This window comes from Salvelinus sp. IW2-2015, linkage group LG36 (genome assembly GCF_002910315.2).
Source record: "Salvelinus sp. IW2-2015 linkage group LG36, ASM291031v2, whole genome shotgun sequence".
In the NCBI taxonomy this organism is placed as follows: domain Eukaryota; kingdom Metazoa; phylum Chordata; class Actinopteri; order Salmoniformes; family Salmonidae; genus Salvelinus; species Salvelinus sp. IW2-2015.
In genome coordinates, this window is record NC_036875.1 from 23,542,349 (window position 1) to 23,558,239 (window position 15,891).

At 42.7% G+C, this 15,891-nt stretch overlaps 2 protein-coding genes across 2 annotated transcripts in view; one reads left to right on the forward strand and one right to left on the reverse strand.

Annotated features, from left to right (window-relative positions):
- Window positions 1–3,292: 3,292 nt before the first annotated feature.
- On the forward strand, window positions 3,293–9,198 carry LOC111959273 (calsequestrin-2-like). Its single transcript, XM_023980751.1, has 11 exons — window positions 3,293–3,881; window positions 6,078–6,162; window positions 6,332–6,432; window positions 6,519–6,630; window positions 7,281–7,354; window positions 7,464–7,594; window positions 7,918–7,963; window positions 8,092–8,146; window positions 8,345–8,445; window positions 8,558–8,632; window positions 8,756–9,198. Exons 1-11 carry the CDS (start codon window positions 3,645–3,647, stop codon window positions 8,975–8,977), a joined length of 1,239 nt encoding a protein of 412 aa, XP_023836519.1. The 5' UTR covers window positions 3,293–3,644; the 3' UTR covers window positions 8,978–9,198.
- A 1,408-nt stretch (window positions 9,199–10,606) lies between these two features.
- Window positions 10,607–15,891, reverse strand: part of LOC111959360 (vang-like protein 1) — a 64,645-nt gene continuing 59,360 nt past the window's right edge. The window contains 3 exon segments of the mRNA XM_070437577.1: window positions 10,607–14,570; window positions 14,699–14,933; window positions 15,228–15,393. Of these exon segments, the coding sequence (XP_070293678.1) occupies window positions 14,310–14,570; window positions 14,699–14,933; window positions 15,228–15,393 (662 nt within the window). The 3' untranslated portion in view covers window positions 10,607–14,309.

Here is a 15,891-nt window from a genome sequence, read left to right on the forward strand (position 1 = left end):
TACTGTATCTTAGTCTATGCCGCTCTGAGATTGCTCGTCCAAATATTCTTAATTCCATTCCTTTACTTAGATTTGTGTGTATTGTTGTGAAATTGTTAGATATTACTTGTTAGATATTACTGCACTGTTGGAGCTAGAAACACAAGCATTTYGCTACACCCGCATTAACATCTGCTAAACATGTGTCTGTGACCAATAAAATGTGATTTGATTTGAATTGCAATTCGTAATACAGTTGAAGTCGKAAGTTTACATACACCTTAGCCAAATACATTTAAACTCAGTTTTTCACAATTCCTGACATTTAGTCCTAGTAAAGATTCCCTGTCTTAGGTCAGTTAGGATCACCACTTTATTTTAAGAATGTGAAATGTCAGAATAATAGTATAGAGAATGATTTATTTCTCAAAGACCCATTTGCGACCAATTTTTAACTTCCTGACTGATGTCTTGAGATGATACTTCCACATAATTTTCCTGATGCCATCTATTTTGTGAAGTGCACCAGTCCCTCCTGCAGCAAAGCACCCCCACAACATGATGCTGCCACCCCCTTACTTCACGGTTGGGATGGTGTTCTTCGGCTTGCAAGCCTCCGCCTTTTTCCTCCAAACATAACGATGGTCATTATTGCCAAACAGTTCTATTTTTGTTTCATCAGACCAGAGGACATTTCTCCAAAAAGTACAATCTTTGTCCCGATGTGCAGTTGCAAACCGTAGTCTGGCTTTTTTATGGCGGTTTTGTAGCAGTGGCTTCTTCCTTGCTGAGTGGCCTCTCAGGTTATGTCGATATAGGACTTGTTTTACTGTGGATAAAGATACTTTTGTACCTGTTTCCTCCAGCATCTTCACACGGTCCTTTGCTGTTGTTCTGGGATTGATTTGCACTTATCGCACCAAAGTACGTTCATCTCTAGGAGACAGAATGCGTCTCATTCCTGAGCGGTATGACGGCTGCGTGGTCCCATAGTGTTTAGACTTGCGTACTATTATTTGTACAGATGAACGTGGTACCTTCTGGCTTTGGAAATTGCTCAGAAAGATGAACCAGACTTGTGGAGGTCTACATTTTTTTCTGCGGTCTTGGCTGATTTCTTTTGATTTTCCCATAATGTCAAGCAATGAGGCACTGAGTTTGAAGGTAGGCCTTGATATACATCCACAGGTATACCTCCAATTGACTCAAATGATGTCAATTAGCCTATCAGAAGCTTCTAAAGCCATGACATAGTTTTCTGGAATTTTCCAAGCTATTTCAAGGCCCACTTAGTGTATGTAAACTTCTGACCCACTGGAATTGTGATACAGGGAATTCTAAGTGAAAAAATCTGTCTGTGAACAATTGTTGGAAAAATTACKTGTGTCATGCACAAAGTAGATGTCCTAACCAACTTGCCATAACTATAGTTTGTTAACAAGAAATTTGTGGAGTGGTTGAAAAACGAGTTGTAATGACTCCAACCTAAGTATATGTAAACTTCCGACTTCAACTGTATACCATGCGAATTGTAATTCATAACATATCATACGAAATGGATGCTGGACATCCACAAATCACATACCATACCAAACGTAACATATCATACTAATTTGAGTCTCATAGATTTACTTTAACTATGTTATATCTACCTCCGAGTCCAGGTTGCACAAGTATGAAGACAAGCTGCAATTCTCCTCTTCCTACAGCAGGGATGGTAAAGTATGGAGTTAACTCTGTGATATTTCCCGCAAGTGAACTCAACAAACACACAACCTTCCTTCTTTGCCAGTATAAAACTTAGCAATAGTAATCACTAACCATTTACAGTACATTGAAGTTGTGATAACACCAAGCACGGCCTGCTAGCAGGTTACTTCTTCATCAGAGACTCTGAGCCATACAATGTACTGTAAGCCCAGGCTGTTCCATTTTAGCCCCAGTGACAATGAGAAAGCAGAGAGATCAGGTTACTGTCTCTGCAAGGCTGAAAACAAACCTTGACAAAAAAGACTCAGTGCCAGAGATGGCATCTTTCACCATGTTACTGTCCTCATCAGTTAGACTACCCAGAGACACACATAGTCACACAGGCAGTGTACTCAAAGAAAATGGTGCCTGGTTCACACGTTTTATATTTTGCTGAGATCAAGCCTTTGTTTTGCTTTGCATATAGTCATTGGCAACGGGTAAACTACATGCTCACACATGCATACCACAGGAGGCTGCTGAAGGGAGGACAGCTCATAATAATGGCTGGAATGGAGCAAATGGACTGGTATCAAAYGCATGAAACCATGTATTTGATGTATTTGATACCATTTCACTTATTCCACTCCAGCCATTACCACGAGCCTGTCCTCCCCAATTAAGGTGCCACCAACCCCCTGTGATATATGCACACATACTAACAAACATGCATGCATACACACACATGTATACACAGCTGTTTCAGTGATTGTCAGCACATCCCTGGGGTCAAGGGTCAGGGGAAAAGTTTCAGTGTCATAGCATTTGGGGGATACTTTTGAAAAACTAGATGATTACTTATGGATTACTTTTAAATTCAGAAAGGATGTTTGTGAAAAAAGACATTATATGACACCTTTCTGTTTTCTCAATGGCATTAAAATCAGCATTGAAGTCTAACCACAAGTCAGAAACCACTAATGATGCTTCTTATGGGGAAAGTAATTAATTACCATTTTGGACAGGTAACTAGAAACTGTAATGGATTACATTTAGAAAGTAACCTACCCAACCCTGCCTAATATCCCAGTTAAGCCTACCCTCTCAAAGGAGAGTATATTTACCTTCCCTCCAACTGGCCTTCAGGCGCTGTCCATTAGCCTGTCACTGCATGCATCTATCAACATACACTCGACCTTGTGGTGTGGGACACTGTTAGCATAACGCTAACCTGTTGGGAATACCCGTTTCACGGTGTTGGGCACTGTTCAGGAGTCTCTTTTTTTGCTCATGGTTACAAACCCAATCTATAGTGACTGTTAGAACTGTAGATATGCAGACCCCAGATTGCTATCATCCCAAAATCTCTACACCCCTAAATCTCCTCAGCACACCTCTCTCTCATTCCTCCCAACATGCCAAGTAGAAACGCCATGGTGTGAGAGTGTGAGCAGAGAGCGGAGGCCTGTTAAAACCCACTATCTCCTCTCTGCTCTCGTGCTCTTTCTATCTATCTCTCTCACTCACCTATTTATTTTTAGCACCTAAACAACTGGTCTCCTAAAAATGGGCCTGTGTGTGGTGGCCAGGGGGAGAGGGGCGCTGCTATGTACGGTATCTAGCCCCCCAGCGCTCCAGGGMTGTCAGGTCTGTTCTTTCCCTTTGTCTCGGCTGGAGAGAGGGAGCAAGGGAGTGAAACAGGGAGAGAGAGGATCGCTGGTTCCTAAACAAGCCTTGGGCATTGGACTATAGAGGACGGCTTGGAAGGAGACTCAAGGAGATGTATACTATAATTTAAGGGCAACCTGCTATTCTACACCTCTCTATCTATTGTTTAAAAAAAAAGAGTRTTTTTCAATTTTGGGGAGTTTATTGACCTTCCTCAGCCTAAGTACTCTTGTGGAGGCCGTATCTAGTGATTAAAGGTTACTCTGTGATTCTCGGGTGTGTGGTYGTTCATAACACGTCCCTAGACCATGCTTGCCCTGTGGCTGCTCCTGCTCCCGTGCCTGTCTCTGTCGCCGCTCGTTCAGACCGAGAAGGGCCTGGAGTTCCCTCGCTATGACGGGAAAGACCGAGTCATCGACATCAATAACAAGAACTACCAGAAGGCCATGAAGAAGTACACCATGATGTGTCTGCTGTACCACAAACCCATCCCTGAAGGGAAGGAGCTGCAGAAACAACACCAGATGACTGAGATGGTGCTGGAGGTAAGCCTGAGGAGGAGGAAGGGAGAAGGTGAGGGAGGTAGGGGAAGAGAGATAAAGGGAGGTGGAAGAGGAGGGAGAAGTGGGGATGAAGGAGTCTAGGAACGAGATGGTGAAGAAAAGATGAAGGAGGAAAAGGCAGAGAGAGAGAGATAAGAGGAGAGTCACTAGGGAGGGGGAGCACCTGGGCTAGACTGAGGTGATTTAACAATCTGGGGTCACTGGGTCAGCTAGACCCACTCCATAAATAATTTACAGTACCTAGACATTAGAGTGTCCCAATGGGCACGGAACCCACAAGAGTTAGAATGAGAGACTGTCATGAAACTTTGTCATAAAATGGCTGTCATTCAATTAAACAGTGATTCTTATGACTTTGAGATACTAATGTTTATGTGCAGTGTGTTGCTTGCTCTCAAGGAGAGAGAGAGAGAGAGAGAGAGAGAGAGAGAGAGAGAGAGAGAGAGAGAAGAGATAGAGCATGAGAGAGGAGACAGGAGAGAGGGAGTATGGCGGTACAGTAGAGACGTGAGGAGAGAGGAGAGGAGAGGAAGAGGAGGAGCGAGAAAAGAGGGAGAGGAGAGAGAGAGAGAGAGAGAGAGAGAGAGAGAGAGAGAGGAGAGAGAGAGAGAGAGAGAAAGAGAGGAGAGACGTCCCAGTTCTGTCCAGTCAGTTAAGGTTATTTCTGTTAATTCACTTCCCATAGTAATGTATGTCATTCCCCCGAGCTCTCTGCCACAGGCACAAATAGGACCGGCACTCATGCCCTTTATGTTATTGAGCTATACATGTGAAGGGCATTGCAGTAGGTCTGTCTCTCTCCCTGTTTTGCTTTTACACTTAGATTGAGTCGTTCTTAAAATACTATGTCAATGACATGTATATTTATTAACTAGAGGGTTAGCTAACTGATTATAACATTCGCTAATGTTCTATGACGGCATCTATATTATAACGTGCTATGAATATGTTTATAAGGTAATGAATACTTCATTAGAAGCTACTTCAAGTAAAGTGTCAGTTAGTATCCCACTTCAGCAGAGCTGTGACAGTGGGCTACTATGGCCTAATCTCCCCTCCCTAGCTGTCCTGTGTTCATCATGGCTTGTGTTGAGTTAGAGTGTGATGTGCAGCAGATAACCTGAGCACAGTCTCTCACTCCTAATAGCCACAGATTTTTAACTCACCACAGGTGGACCGGACTAGGGTTAGGGCCCTGGGTCATCATAATTAACATAATTACTTGCTCTATTGCTTCGCTACAGGTTATCTGTGTAGGATTGCATCCATGTTCCATTATTTTATAAGGAGCCAAAAGAGTGAGATTTGTTTGAAGAGACCACATCTGGTCTTTCTTCATCACTCTGTCAATGTTTCATCAACATACAGTATCTCCTGCTTTGATAATGGCTACTTGTTGCATGTGGTAATGTATGTTGTGTTGTATTCTGTGTCTAGGCCTATGTGTTCTTTGTTTGGGTTTGCTAAAGGTTGAAAAATGTACCGCTTTGCTGAGTTGTCAAAAGTATGACAAAGACTTTCTACTTGTCTACAACCAATGGAGAGTCCATGCTTCTAAATGTTAACACTGATAACTGTATTCATAAAGTGCCTTTCAAACATGATGTTCAAAGCCCTAAATTATCACCTGTCAACGTATTACCTGGATGAAGACAGACAAATCACTCTGTTCCCCTCCTGATATTTCGGTCAGTCAGGTATTCTTAGCAATCAATATGCCTTGGGATCTATCAGAGCTCAAGGCCTTGGCTGGCAGACCCTCCCCTATTGAGACCACAATGGCTGCAGGATTCTGGCCTGGATATAGAGCATCACTTTAGTATCATATGACTGCTCTGTCTCCTCTGGCTGGGTGTTGGTTTGTGTGTGTTGTGTGGTGTGGGGTTTGTGTGTTGTTGTTGTTGGTTTGTGGGTGTTGTGTGGTGTTGTGTGTGTGTTGCCTTGCGGCTGTTCTGCTCTCTGGACCATTATCTACTCAATAACGTCACTCCAACTAAGCCTCATCTCGGCCCTGTCTGTTTGTCTGTCTGTTTGTCTGTCCCCCTGCCAAACATGCTTCAAACTGGATCATAGTTCCTGCGTGTAGAACAACAAGGGCTCTATTTGACACTGTTCCAATTTAAGTGTTATGATGACGTTGAAAGAATGTCACTAACTGACTTTTGTCTTCATCCCCAGCTGGCTGCTCAGGTTATGGAGGAAAAGGAGATTGGGTTTGGAATGGTAGACTCCCACAAAGACACCAAGGTTGCCAAGAAGCTGGGTAAGGAAACACATTAACACTTCAGTGCGAACTATAGTTGCTTATCATTATTATTATACTGCATGACTATGAAGCATMCTACATGAAAGCACCAAAAGGTTTTTGTAAAGCATTCAGTGAATGGCTGTAAATAATGGTCTGTACTTGACCCCCTGACCTCTGACCCCAGGCCTGGTGGAAGAGGGCAGTGTGTATGTGTTCAAGGCAGACCGTGTGATTGAGTTTGACGGCATGCTCTCTGCCGACACCCTGGTGGAGTTCCTTCTAGACGTGAGTGGACTGGGGGTGCCCTCATTGATACTACACACAGATCTAGGATCAGCTTACTGTTATGTTATGTTATTTTCTCTCTCTAGCTTTTGGAGGAGCCTGTGGAGGTGATAGGAAATGCTCTGGAGCTGAGGGCCTTCGACAGGATGGAGGAAGACATCCGCCTCATTGGATATTTTAAGAACGAGGACTCAGAACGTGAGTGTGTGTGTGTGTGTCTGTCTTTCTGACTTTCTGACAATCTGTCTGTGTGTGTCTCTGTGTGTATGTGTTAAGGTTGTTTAAATGTGCTCCCTGTCATGCTAGTGTGATGGCCAGGGTTGGGTGGCTATTGGCTGATCCCCTGGCCTTGATAATAACCGGGGAATTTTAAACTCACCCTCCCCATGGATTTACATGTCCAATTTTACCCTCCCTCCACACACAGCTGCGAGGKCCAAATATTTTTCCATTTATCGTAAGACACCGCATCGCGCTCATGATAAGCAAGGCGGCTGTCTCACCCCTGACCGACTGTGGGAGCCTAGAACTAGGGGTCAACGGATCTCAGTTATTTCAGTACACGAATGTGTCAATGGCATCTCCCTAAAGACCAATCCTAGTCTAGCTAGCACACACAAGCTAATAAATGCTCGCTGACAGCTATGCTAAATGATAGCAGCAGAAGGGGAATTATTCTAAATGCTGAAGGTCTACCTCTGTTCAACGGATAAGAAATGGTGAGGTTATAGAGTCGTGGTTATACAGTAGTACACCATCTTCAAAAGAAGTCAAATGCCCTCTCCTCTCCTCCCTCCCTCCTCCCATCCACTCCTTTCTCTTCTTCATAAACCGCTCCTTTCCTCCAGACTACAGTGCGTTCAAGGAGGCTGCAGAGCAGTTCCAACCCTACATCAAATTCTTTGCCACCTTTGAGAAAGCTGTGAGTATACAGACATCCATGCCTTGACATCCTATATCCTTGGTCTGTGAGAAGGGGTCCTGTCAATGCAAGAAGTTGGGTGCTGATTCTGGTGTCTGTGGTGTTTCAGGTGGCCAAGGAGCTGACCCTGAAAATGAACGAGGTGGATTTCTACGAGCCCTTCATGGAGGAGCCTGTCACCCTCCCTGACAGACCCAACTCTGAGGAGGAGATCGTGGCTTTCGTCACTGAACACAGAAGGTATGGAAGTGTAATATTTTTTTGGGGTGGGTGCTTATATTTGTCCTGTGTTTTCTGCATATCCCATTTCCCCCTGAGAGTCGGGTCATGGCCAGGTCAGCGGCGACCCTGGAGCAATTAGGGTTACGTGCCTTGCTCAACGGCACATCAACATATTTTCACCTTGTCAGCTCAGGATTCTAACTAGCGACATTTCGGTTACTGGTCCAACACTCTAATCGCTAGGCTACCTGCAGCCCTACTGCGGCTGTCAGAACAGAATCACTTCATTCTGATGATCTGATCAGTGGTCTGTGACTGATAGCGTTGTGTAATGTTTTCAGGCCAACACTGCGAAAGCTGCGTGCTGAGGACATGTTTGAGACATGGGTGAGGTTTTTTGTCAGTTCATTTACCTTATGCAAGTTCAAGGGTTAGTGCAAGAAAGGCAAATACARCAGTAAGTGTGTTCATTTCTGTCAAACCTTGGACAGCGTCTCATGATGTCTCATTTTCAGGAGGACGTTGTGGAGGGGAGCCATATAGTGGCCTTCGCAGAGGAGGAGGACCCTGGTAAAAAATACATCAATATTACAGTAACATCAGCTTTGATCAGGGCCAACATCAGCTTTGCAACATAAGTTCTTATCAGTCTTATCTGAAACTGAGAATCCCTGAAATGGTTCATAGCTTTCAGGAAATCAAACAAACTTCTCCTGGCATGATAAAACACAGACTAACCTTCTTGATGTGTTGTTTGGTGATGTTCAGRTGGTTATGAGTTCCTGGAGCTGCTGAAGGAGGTGGCTAGAGACAACACCCACCACCCTGGTCTCAGCATAATCTGGATCGACCCTGATGACTTCCCCCTGGTGAGACACAGACAGACAGATGGATGGACGGACAGACGGACGGACAGGACTAAGTGAACTCAAGTCCCTACAGTTTCAGATCTCACAGTGTGTTCTCTCTCACTCTCCTCAGCTTATCCCCTACTGGGAGAAGACCTTCCAGGTGGACCTGTTCAAACCTCAGATTGGCGTTGTCAACGTAACTGATGTGAGTCCCCGAACAGCTCCAATACAGCATGAGGAATTGGTGGAAACCAGTCAGAAATTGTGAAACTTAGATCTAACTCATGATGGTCCATGACCTTTGACCTCTCTCTCTTCCCCTGAACAGGCTGACAGCATCTGGCTGGAGATGGAAGAACAAGATCTGCCCACAGCCCAGAAGCTGGCGGACTGGATAGAGAACGTCCTGTCTGGCAAGGTCAACACAGAGGATGATGATGACGACGGCGACGACGACGACGACGACTCTGATGATGACTCTGATGATGACTCTGATGATGACTCTGATGATGACTCTGATGATGAAGAAGACGACAACGATGATGAATAATTCAAAAACTGTGAATTTGTCATCTAGATTTCATAATCCCCGAGCTGGCAAGGTAAAAATCTGTCGTTCTGCCCCTGAACAAGGCAGTTAACCCACTGTTCCTAGGCCGTCATTGTAAATAAGAATTTGTTCTTAACTAACTTGCCTAGTTAAATTTAAAAAACTGTGAACTGCTGCTGTACACTATCCTAAACCTCAATAAAGTGTGGTATCTTTGTGTATTTTGCGGTCTCCAAACCATGCCCTCTAATACATGCTTTGTGTGTAGATAATTGCATTTTAGGTTTGACTTTCTGGATTTCAGTGCACACACTCCCTTCTCTCCATGCCACAGTGGCTATATCTTTGTTATTACTATTGGGTCCCGTGTGGCTCAGTTGGCAGAGCATGGTGTTTGGAATGCCAGGGTTGTGGGTTTGTTTCCCACGGGGGGGCCTGTGTGAAAATGTAAGACGCTCTGGATAAGAGTCTGCTAAATCAGTTAAATGTAAAAAAATAAAAAATAATTCACACCTTGCAATTTCCACAACTCTTTTATTTAAATATATATACTACAGTTCAAAMGTTTGGGGTCACTTTGAAATTCACATGTTTTTTTAAAGAAAAGCTATTTTTTTGTCCATTAAAATAACATAAAATTTATCAGAAATACAGTGTAGACATGGTTAATGTTGTAAATGACTATTGTAGCTGGAAACAGCTGATTTTTATTGGAATATCTACATAGAGGCCCAATATCTCAGAGGCCCATTATCAGCAACCATCACTCCTGTGTTCCAATGGCACGTTGTGTTAGCTAATCCATAGTTAACTAATTTATCATTTTAAAAGGCTAATTGATCATTAGAAAACCCTTTTGCAATTATGTTAGCACAGCTGAAAACTGTTGYGCTACAATAGTCATTTACAACATTAACAATGTCTACACTGTATTTCTGATAAATGTWATATTATTTTAATGGACAAAAAATTTGCTTTTCTTTCAAAAACAAGGACATTTCTAAGTGACCCCAAACTTTTGAACAGTAGTGTATATATTTTTTATCTTTATTTAACTAGGCAAGTCAGTTGGCCCGGACGACGCGGCTGGGCCAATTGTGCGCCGCCCTATGGGACTYYCAATCACGGCCGAATGTGTTACAGCCTGGATTCTTTTCCCCTCTCCATCTGACAAAATGTATGAATATTTATCCAAATATGCAGCAGCTGCAAAGTGAGATCATCATTACACACCCAGATAGCAAAAGCTGCCAATTCCTCAAGTCTCAATTTGTCTCATGTATTCTCACTCCATGTTTCACTCTCTCTTAATCTTTGTCTCTTTCCCTCCTTGACTTATACCTCGTTCTCTCTCTCCCTCAGTGGGCAATTAGAAGAGAGAATACGTGAAGTGGCAGGAGAGAGATCTCTGTGTTCTGCCCAGGATGCAGTAGTGTGAAGGGGGCTTCAGATATGAACTCACGGTCTCTACTCAACCTTCATATTACAACCACTAACTCTCTCTCTCTTGTCTTCAACTGGACAGTGCAGACAGACAYTCTCACCCAATAGTCTCACTTACATACTTTCTAGTGCACAGACAAATACAAAGCACCACACACACCAACAATAAAGTAATATGAGAATATGTTGAAAATGTTCATACAAATATTTATTTTACAAATTTGAATCTTTATAGTTATTGTAATTCCATATATGTAAATCTTTAAAAAAACAACCAGTGAAAACTTGAGACTGAATTGGTCAGAACAACATTTAGGATGGCAATTGTGCACGCGCACACACACCATACATTATTGGACGAACATACTTGCATACAACAACAAACACATTGAGCATACATCATATGTGTTTTAAAACAGAGGCACCTTTGTAATGAAGGAGACATACAAGGAGACAAATGCCCTGGTCGAATACTTTAAAAATACATCCTTTCTCCCTTCTTTGAAGTAGTCACATATCGKAATTGGTTAGATTAGGGAAAGCAATTGGTTGGCAACCTTGCTTTGACCTATCCAACACTTATAACATGTGGTCACCTCAAGATAAAAACTAATAAAAGGGTAAATCCGAACAGGCCAATATTCACAGCCATAATTTAATCACTATAAAATCCTCAAAAACATGTAAACTTTTGGTGACAACAAGGATTGTACAATTACAATAACAAACTATTTMATTCTAATATAGTCTTGAATAATATGCACATGTAATAGGGAAGATTTGGCTAAAACAATACAATATTAAAACAAACAAATACTGTATATTGAATCCACAGAGATTAGCATAAAAATCCCATAGCTGTGTCAGTTGTACTAGTTGTGGCTAGATGGCACTACAGCCTCTTTTGTGACTGTAGACTTCCCTCACTATAAGGAGACTTGTCTGCACTCTGAACATCAATACTGAGGAATATACCATACCAAACAATGTAAAAAAAGACATATGAAATGTATACTTTTGGCCTATTTGAATCACTTTCAGTACATGAAGATACGTGTATGCAAACTTGGAGACAGTAGAGGACGGTATCAGATTAGTCAGTCATGTCTGGAATAAAATGCATTACGAGAACCACTTCTCTTTGTGTGTATTCTCCACACTTCTCAAACACTCATAAAATGGGGACTAAAAGAGAGAATATTGTGCCATCCTTCTTTAATCTTTTGTCTTCTCTCATATCTGAAGACAAAAAACTTGAGCCTCAATCTGATTCTCTTAGTTTACAGGGTTAGGTTCTGTAGAAATGTAATAGCTCTCTTTCATCTGGAGATCAGACACACATATAATGCATGTCTTGTCATTAGACGCCAAATCAGAAAAGTACAGAAAATCTCTCTCAAAATTATGAATACATTTTTTCCTGTCTTACTAGCTTCTTTGTTTGCTCAACTGTAGTATTCCGCAATAGTCCGCTTTGGGTTTGCGCCCAACAGGTTCTGACAACCTCTTACAGATGTCTAGGAATCTTGGGGAGTACAATAATAGAACCTTTTTCATTCTAATAATTCAATAACTGGACAGCCAAACTGTACAGCCAGGTAGAAAAGCATCAATCAAATAAAACTTTTAAATAAAAACACAATACATTATATACAGTTGAAGTCGGAAGTTTACATACACCTTGGCCAAATACATTTAAACTCAGTTTTTCCACAATTCCTGACATTTAATCCTAGTAAAAATCCCCTGTCTTAGGTCAGTTATGATCACCACTTTATGTCAGAATAATAGTAGAGAGAATAATTTATTTAAGCTTTGATTTCTTTCATCACATTCCCAGTGGGTCAGAAGTTTACATACACTCAATTAGTATTTGGTAGCATTGCCTTTAAATTGTTTAACTTGGGTCAAACGTTTCAGGAAGTGTTCCACAAGCTTCCACAATAAGTTGGGTGAATTTTGGCCCATTCCTCCTGACAGATGGTGTAACTGAGTCAGGTTTGAAGGCCTCCTTGCTCGCACACATTTTTTCATTCTCCCAACAAAATTCTCTATAGGATTGTGGTCAGGGCTTTGTGATGGCCACTCCAATACCTTGACTTTGTTGTCCTTAAAGCCATTTTGCCACAACTTTGGAACCATGCTTGGGTCATTGTCCATTTGGAAGACCCATTTGCGACAAGCTTTAACTTCCTGACTGATGTCTTGAGATGTTGCTTCAATAGATCCGTGTAATTTTCCTCCCCATGATGCATTGTGAAGTGCACCAGTCCCTCCTGCAGCAAAGCACCCCCACAACATGATGCTGCCACCCCCGTGCTTCACAGTTGGGAATGGTGTTCTTCAGCTTGCAAGCTCCCCTTTTCCCTCCAAACATACGATGGTCATTATGACCAAACAGTTCTATTTTTGTTTCATCAGACCAAAGGACATTTCTCAAAAAAGTACGATATCTGGCCCCATGTGCAGTTGCAACCGTAGTCTGGCTTTTTGTGGTGGTTTGGAGCTGTGGCTTCTTCCTTGCTGAGTGGCCTCTCAGGTTATGTCGATATAGGACTCGTTTTACTGTGGATATAGATACTTTTGTACCCGTTTCCTCCAACATCTTCACAGGTCCTTTGCTGTTGTTTCTGGATTGATTTGCACTTTTCGCACCAAAGTACGTTCATCTCTAGTAGACAGAACGCATCTCCTTCCTGAGCGGTATGACGGCTGCGTGGTCCCATAGCGTTTATACTTGCCATACTTTGTTTATACAGATGAACGTGGTACCTTTCAGGCTTTTGGAAATTGTGCCCAAARATGAACCAGACTTGTGGAGGTCTACAATTTTCTTTCTGAGGTCTTGGCGGATTCCTTTTGATTTTCCCATGATGTCAAGCAAAGAGGCACTGAGTTTGAAGGTAGGCCTTGAAATATATCCACAGGTATACCTCCAATTGACTCAAATTATGTCAATTAGCCTATCAGAAGCTTCTAAAGCCATAACATTTCCTGGAATTTTCCAAGCTGTTTAAAGGCACAGTCAACTTAGTGTATGTAAACTTCTGACCCACTGGGATTGTGATACAGTGAATTATTAGTGAAATAATCTGTCTGTAAACAATTGTTGGAAAAATGACTTGTGTCATGCACACAGTAGATGTCCTAACCGACTTGCCAAAACTATAGTTTGTTAACAATACATTTGTGGAGTGGGTGAAAAATGTGTTTTAATGACTCCAACCTAAGTGTATGTAAACTTCCGACTTTAACCGTATATAAAAACACACATGTACAATCAATTAACTGTAAAGAAAAGCAATTCTTAGTTTWAAAAAAATGAACCTGAAATATGATTATTAGGTAGTATTTCATTCAAATTAGCAGGGCAGACAATATGAAAATACGCCCCCACATACACACACACAGTCACGCAAACACATGCGTGCACACACATACACCCACACACAAACACGCGTGCAAACAAACAGAGGAAGAACAAAATGCGGGAGGGTCATCTACAGTGTATTGAAAACCCCCTGACACCCCCCTTCTATTGTCCAGTGTGCCTCAGGACAATAGAAATCAGAGCATGTTCCCTAACTCTCTCCATCGGTCATCTTCACTCCAAAAGAGCCATAGGGCTGGGGATCCCTACCGTTTATTAACTACTATATGGCCAGCTAACMCTTCATCTTGTTACAATATCCCATATGCATCTGTTCATATCAATTACGTRCAATAACAAATCTAAAAGTAGCCAAAATAATCTTTATAAACACCGGTAACAGAAATAGAAGAGAAAGGCAAAATAGCACAACAAGAGCATATCAAAGTAAGAGGGTTTAAGAAACTGAACACAAAAAAGATAAGTCTAGAATTCCCACAGTTCTTCTACATGTGTCTGTTAGACTGATGTTTCAGATTGGATACTCAGGGTAAACTTGTGTGACTTAGGATCGACGTACTCCTCGGTCATTTGAATGTAGGGGATGGACTTGACTGTTACCGCTAGGCTGAAGTCTAGACACCTCAGTGAGAAGGCTGTGTGCTCCTTTAGACCGCTGGTGACCGCAGCCTCGCTGACCAGAGTCCACTGACCGGCCATCCAGCGCTCTCGACCATACTGTAGCGTAGGACCAGGGGACAGGTAGGCCTCCAGGAATGCCTGAAGAGACACAGACAACCACAATCATATTGCTATAGAGATTGTTATGTTGGGCCAAGGCCAAGAGGTGTCTAGTAGTGATACTGGCCAGGGGATGATCTGGAACCAAGAAGTTGAAGCTTGCCTACCTTGGGGCTCATGTTGTGTGTGAGGCAGAAGGCYAAGTGTCTCTGGATGCTCTCCATGCTGTGGCAGTGCTGCCTCCTGGTGGTTCGGAGGTATTTCTGCAGGGCACGGGCCATSGAGGGGAAGATGGCCAGGGCCGCCTCCCGTACGTCCATCACATCCCCAGGGGATGCTTTCTGCTCCTCCTGCTGCATCCGCCTCACATGCATGAAGGCCTCCTCCACAGCCACCACCAGCCTAACGTTACAGCAATGTACAGAAAACATTCAGTATACTGTACACTCATCTGTTCTTGCATCCTACAAGTATATATAAAACTATATAACTATAAAAACACACAGGCCAACATTTAGCCTACTCAATTCTTATGTCCATCTATCTATCTATATTTGAATCCTTACATTAAGCAGCATACTTATGCATCTTTCATCCCTCTTTCTTCCTTTCCTTTCACCCCACCTTTTTGTTTTTAAGTCACTCAGAGTCCCCCCTCCCTCCCTCTCTCTCTCCTCCCCTCTCTTTCTCTTTCACCTGGCTCTGCGTTTGCGGACCCGTCGGTCATGGTCGGCCTCTTCGTAGTATAGTTCGTTGTGAGTGGCGTCTCTGCGCCTGGCTGCTGCAGAGATCATGGCACGTGACTGACCCCCCACCTGCGATCCCCCCGATCCCTCTGCTGGCCCCACCGGGTTCACTGGGCCTACAAACAGGAAGCACAGAGGCATGATGGGAAGATCACTGTGTGGCCCAGTCAGCATATTGACAGTAACCCGGGGAAAACACAGATCTTAGTGCGGATTCTGTGTAACATCTAAATATCTCATTAGGCAGTTTCACAGTTCAGATCCTTTCACTGTGAGAGTGATTAAATATTTATCCTGGTAGTCAGACCCGATTATGGTTTAGACAACTGCCAAATGACAACAGAGTTGGCTAAAGCAGAAACGAACACATCTGGCTACCAGGTAGTAAATATTCATATAATTAAAAAAACAAGAACGATCTTCAAACACAATAATACCAGTTGATCATAGAATTAATTTCTCTCTATGATGAATACCAATAACTAACCCAGAAGTAGTTAAAGCATAAATTAGGGTTCCTGTGGGATATGAATATGGAGGAGTGGAATCTGGTCCATATTTATGAGGGATATGTGTGTATGAGGGTTCAGTACAGTAACCCCGGCAGATACAGG